Genomic DNA, 6,178 nt, shown 5'->3' on the forward strand with positions numbered 1-6,178 from the left:
TGTTTTTTTTCTTCCGATCAAACGTTTGAATTTTTAAAATCCCTGCAAAAGTAATGTGAAGATTTCATTTTGTTGCCAACCAAACAACCTCTTGGTAAGAAATAGATGTAACTGATTTGTGCTTATACAAGATAGATGTACCAAATAAAATGGTTGATAAAATGGATATCTTAAGGATATAAGGAAGAAAACTGTGGACCAATCAGAATAAATTTGATATCCTGTATAGTGATGAAAATGATTGTATAATTTCTGTAAGCCTTGGAATAATATGCATATTATTGATGATTAACCATGTATGTAATTCAAGGCAATGTAGATGAAGTAAATGGACTTAAAATGTAATTGCATGCATATTTCTATTTTCCACGTAGTACTTACAAAAATGCAAGCATGAATAAATTTGATACCCTTAATAGTGATTAAAGGAGGATTTATAAAGTTGCACGGAAAAAATTTTTTAAACTTAATAATGATGAAAGGAGGGAGAATTCATAGAGCTGGAACTGAATAGTTGGGATATGGCTTGTAATGATTATGATACCATTAGGCCGTGGAATAATAGGCTTAATATTGATTTTTAACCATGCATCTAATTCAAATCAATGAAGGTGAAGTAAATAGAGCCAAAAATGTAATTTTGTAATATTTGCGTTTGCCACGTAGTACTTACAAATATGCAAGCATGAATGTCTGCTTTTGATGTCTTCATTTTTCAATGCACGACAAATTCGTAACAAGCTTTGTATCTAAAGAACTTTTATTGACGTGTACTTTTCAGAGCCGTGCACAACCTGCAACAAAATTGAAGAAGATTATTCAGGATACAAAAGATGTTATGATTGAATCTGATATAAGGAACAGAATGCAACCTCTGAAGGATCAACTCAACGAGACTATAATTCATCTTCATACTATTTTGGAGGTCCATATATTTGTATCATTATGCAGATGCTTCTGGGATAGGATGGGACAGGTATGTCACATAATTCTACTGTTGTATTTATTTTACTTCTAGTGGTGGTTGCTAATCATTTTAAATGGTTGTAGGATGTCCTAAATTTTTTAGAAGATCGAAAAGAAAACAGATCTTGGTACAAAAGTGCAAGAATAACTGTTGCTGTAAGTAATGCTCATATTATCATGATTTCTGGATCTCCTTACATACGTTGCTACGTCCTTTTATATTGGTTTGTTTCGTGTGCCTTATCAAATCTCAAATCAGAATAGATCTAACCCAAAACTATTTTTTAGGGGGGCATTTACATGTATACTACTCAATTTTTATGTTTTTACATATCTAACACGAACTTTGCTTTTTAAATTTATACCACCGAAATCTTTCATATCATGACAAAAATATCACTAATTTAACTCTTAAAAAGTGAAATGCACCTATGTAAGGTGGTGTTTAGGTAAAAATTGAAGTTTAGGTGTTAATACTTCCACTTATATATACAAATACGTTAGAATTGAGTTGTATGTATGTAAATCTTCCTCTTTTTTTTATTAACAGCCGATGTAAGTGTTTTTGATTCAGCGTGTTGGATTAACCCTTGTGGAAGAGTTTCTACATTTATATTCCACTGTTGCTATATTTCACCTCAATCAGGTTGGTAACATTTTGGAGATTTAAGTAGCAGCAAATAATAGTAGATCAGCAACCTTAATCACCCTTAGTTAATTTAACTTCGATAATACCGGAAGAAGGGTCATGTTGAGAGGAAGCGATACCTCCAACTTTTGGAAGTGTAGTTTGAGGAAGCAACTTCTTGAAACATTGTTTGATTTTATAGGAGTCTAACAATTCTAATAAATTTATCATAATGTATATAGGTATATTATAATTTACAAATACACATTCATTGCATACTATGTCATCACATCACATTGTGGTCTTTAGCCTTATCGCAAGCCCTAACAATTGGGCTCAACTTTATGAAATTTTTTTTCTCATGGTCGTATTGTGTGTTTTCGAAGGCTATAATTTGCAAATTATTTTTTGTAACTTCTATATATGCAATTTTAGATCTACTATTTTTTTCACTAATTTTATCTATTCATTTAATGAACTTTTCTTTTACCATTCCTTGTACAGGTTAAAACCATGCAAGTCTATTTCAACTAGTTTTTGTTTTGATAGATGTCACTCCAGTCATCCCTCTAATATAACCATTTTTTTTCTTTTGTCACACATTCATCTAAATATTATCTTTTATGTTGCACCGTACTTGGATGTTAAAATTTTTTTTTATTGCCCAACTATTAGATCCATGTGACATTCTTTGCTTAGTTGTAGCTTTATAAAGTAACCTTTTCAAGGATATCACTTTATCACACAAAACTCCTGATGCATTCTCAATTCTTCTATATTAGAAATCCAATATATGCAAGATATGTAAAATTATAAGTAAATACCACTCAGGTTATATTGAGTTTATATTGTAAGAATATGCATATATAATATATTCTACTTCTAAGTACTTGTAAATATAATGCATATACATTCCACCACATAAATATATGTTCCTTAAATCTTGAAAGTGTTGTATGTATTTCAACTATATAATAATAATTTAAAAGAATTTATACTTTATAGTAGTTTATTTTTATTTTGTATTTGAAATCAGTTATAATATTATAGAATCAACAAATTACACATCATTTATTTTAAGTTGTATCATTTTAGCATATATTGTTAAATATGCATTAAGTATTAATAACATTTATGTAAATTTAATGCATATTATAATATAATGTCATGAATTGTGCTATTTGATGGTTTATATGAAGGGATGTGTGGATCGAAGTGACTATAATTCTAATAAAAATATAAGTATCGTATTTAATCACTTTTGGAAGTGTTTCAATGAGCCCGAAGTCGAAGGCTTTGAATTATACCCTAAAGAACTCACCAACCAAAGAAATGCATTAGCGGTCTACTTTCTTCCACTTCCTACCCTCTTTTTTTATTTGTAACCAATATCAGCTTAGCAAGTTTAATTTACACCTTGAGCAATATTGACTTAACCCACCAATTATCTGTTCTGTTGTTCAATTCAAATCATATTCACTTCTCATAAATCATAATATAGGTTTTCCTTGTAGTTTTGCTTTAGCATCGCAGGTTTTTCATGGTCAAATATCGATTTTATCTTTGAGGGTTTGTGATTAGATCCTTTTCCTAGAATTTTTATGTTTATTCCAGAGTCCTTAGAAAGTTTTCTAACTTAATTTTGATAATCATTAGATCATATTCTACAATAAGAAGGTTGCTTTTGTGTGAGTGTTAAAACGAGCTTAGATGAAATTGAGTTAATTGCAAGTTAACATGGAATAAACCTATCCATACTCTTGCATAATAGAATTTCTATGTGAGGATCAATATAGTATGTTAAAAATAAGATTATAAACACGTAGATGTCATATTTAGTTTTATTTGTTGTAGATTCTATCAAAGTTAAAGCATCTTGTTCTATGTAAAATTGAGTTTTATCTTTCCTAAATCACACTTTTGGAGTAATATCCCTCAGCATAAAAAGCTTCAGCAAATTTATTCCAAATTGTTTATTTTGGACTAAGGATCTGTTTGGGGCAGTTATAGCTTATTAAAAAGCCGTTGTTAATAATAATCTGATGCTCAAAAAGCTGCGGTGAATATTACAATTATTTTTTTAAAGTCAGACCTCAACTGGAAAGCTGCCACCACACTTAACCAGGAGTGGTGGAAAAACACAGGTTTCAATAGCAGTTTTTTGAAAAAGCTGTCAAAACGCAGTTTACCTAAATAGACAAAACTACCTTGCGGTGTCACACCGCTACCGCGCCGCTGCCCTAAATGAACCGTAAAGAACTTCCAATCGGAGATGGAAATTCGTTAGAATGTAGGATGAACAATATCCCTTTTTTATTGATGTGAATTATTGTTATTTATTATTATTATTATTTAATTTGCTTAAATTGAGCTTAGGGACTATTTGGTTGCTTGAATGACTGTATCGTAACTGGACGTAGATGTTTTTAAGATTTTGGTATTTAGTTGGATGAAAACGGAATGCTATGTAAACTATAGTGGATTTGAAATTCACAATGCTGTTCAAAACTGGTGTATGCCAAATTTGTTAAATTGGAGTTTTTTTTCAAATACATTGCGAACTATGGCTATTTCGCCATTGCATCCCCCACCTACCCGCCTCTTATTTGCCGCTACCGGTCGTGCTTTACAAACATTGATTTCATATTTCTTTAAACCAAAAAAAAAAAAAAAAAACTCCTACATTTATGTTAACACCAAATTAAAGAACTTCAAAATACTCTTAAATATACCACATTTCAATTACATTATATTTTTTATATAGCTTTTCTATTTCAACAAACCAAACAACCCCTTAGGTTGGGTTGTTTCACAAGTTGATTAAGATAGGATATTTCCATTGATGTTGAGAGAAATTCGTTCTAACTTGGTTCAAATTCAATCCTTGTTCGTACATCTTCAAACTTCCTTTCAAGTGCACGCCATTTGAACCAGCTTTTTCAAAGATACCATTTACTTTATGCTTGAAATTGTAAACTAAAACGTTCTGAAAATTAAATTTATTTTATATTTTATCTGGATTACTGAGTCATCTAATCTGTTAGAATTAGTTAAAAAAACACTTTCGTCGATGGTGCAGATTTTGGACGATACGTTTGCTTCGCAGATGCAACAAGTGCTTGGGAACGCACTGCAAGCAAAGGATTTGGAGCCTCCAAGGTCGATCATGGAAGTTCGTTCAGTTCTCTGCAAGGATGCTTCCACTCAGAATGATTCAAATTTCTACTACTAGAATTGTTCAACACATCAACATAAATAAGTACCGAATGGAGCTTCAGATTCAACACTTATGTCACAAAATGGTCTTATTGTAGCAGTTGGCGAGAATTTGAGAGCTGCTTATCGATGCAAATATTTGTCTTTTTGTTGGCTCGGTGATATTGAAGATTCATTCATTCAGGTCTTCAAGAAAGGCTCCAAACACTGTATGAGAAGAAAAATGGCGGAGGGATTCATTCAGCTTTTGCTCACTGAGTTGTGTAGATAATATGTGAGTCTTCTTCATATAATGTGCGGCCAGAAGTTTTGAAAGGAAGATTTTTGTTATATTTTTGCATCGTTTTAAGAGAAATGGTTTTGTTGAATGGGTTCAGTCGTCAGGATTTACTTAAGGTGGGTATTTATGAAAAATGTCATAGCTACAGTTATTTATTTGACATCAAGAAGCCTGGTCAGGTTATGACTATAATTCTTTTAAATTAATAGTTAGGTTTTTGCTTGATGACCTTTCTTTTAATATATCATATAAATCTTATGTATTATCACATCTAACACCTAAAAGTTTGATTTGTACATCAATAACTTAAAAATGTGTGTTACTTGTTAAAAATTAGTAATAGTGATATGAAAGATTTAATTGTTCTAAATGAAAATTAAAAATTTGGTGTTAAGACATATAAATATTTAGGAATTCTGTGGTATGTATGTAAATTGCCTCCATTAAGAGAAAAAAAAAAAAATAACATAACAAAATTCTTGAATGAATCAGAAATATATAAGATTTCACAAATATTTGTATAAGTTAAGCAAATATATATATACAATAAGCACTCCAGAAAGAATGCCAACAAATCATATTTTTGTTAGTATCATTTACATGAGAGTAGCATACCTTGAAATAACTAAAAAATAATCTTACAATAACAACCTGTGTTATTCTAGGTTGTTATTCCAAACAATGCCTAAGCCTGTGCAGCGGCACCCGTGTTTCATAGGAACTTTGATACGGCCCGGTAAGATGATAGAATTGCCACTGACGCCGCCTTTATGATCGCCGGGTTTTGATATATTCTGAAAACAATAAATAATAATAATAATAATAATAATAATAATAATAATAATAATAATAATAATAATAATAATAATAATAATAATAATAATAATAATAATAATAATAATAATAATAATAATAATAATAATAATAATAATAATAATAATAATAATAATAAAAGCAAAAATGATTAATATATTTTTGAAATAATTATTTTGAATGTTTTTAAAATAATCATAGACACAAATAGAACTGTCAAAACGGCTCGTTGTTCGCGAACAACTCGCGTTCGGCTCGTTAAGAAGCTCGTGTTC

At 30.3% G+C, this 6,178-nt stretch overlaps 2 protein-coding genes across 4 annotated transcripts in view; one reads left to right on the forward strand and one right to left on the reverse strand.

The window, feature by feature from the left end:
- LOC110028968 overlaps positions 1–5,268 on the forward strand; it is a 52,605-nt gene extending 47,337 nt beyond the window's left edge. Inside the window, exons 22-24 of the mRNA XM_020731051.1 lie at positions 782–976; positions 1,051–1,122; positions 4,674–5,268. Coding sequence (XP_020586710.1) covers positions 782–976; positions 1,051–1,122; positions 4,674–4,826 — 420 coding nt within the window. The 3' untranslated portion in view covers positions 4,827–5,268. The remainder of the gene's footprint in view (positions 1–781; positions 977–1,050; positions 1,123–4,673) is intronic.
- Positions 5,269–5,575: 307 nt separating this feature from the next.
- The window catches only part of LOC110029019, a 19,693-nt gene continuing 19,090 nt past the window's right edge, over positions 5,576–6,178 (reverse strand). For all 3 annotated transcript variants that reach the window (XM_020731127.1, XM_020731126.1, XM_020731128.1), the window contains one exon: positions 5,576–5,884. In XM_020731127.1, the coding sequence (XP_020586786.1) occupies positions 5,803–5,884 (82 nt within the window). In that variant the 3' untranslated portion in view covers positions 5,576–5,802. The remainder of the gene's footprint in view (positions 5,885–6,178) is intronic.

This window comes from Phalaenopsis equestris, unplaced genomic scaffold, assembly GCF_001263595.1.
Source record: "Phalaenopsis equestris unplaced genomic scaffold, ASM126359v1 Scaffold000540, whole genome shotgun sequence".
Lineage (NCBI taxonomy): Eukaryota > Viridiplantae > Streptophyta > Magnoliopsida > Asparagales > Orchidaceae > Phalaenopsis > Phalaenopsis equestris.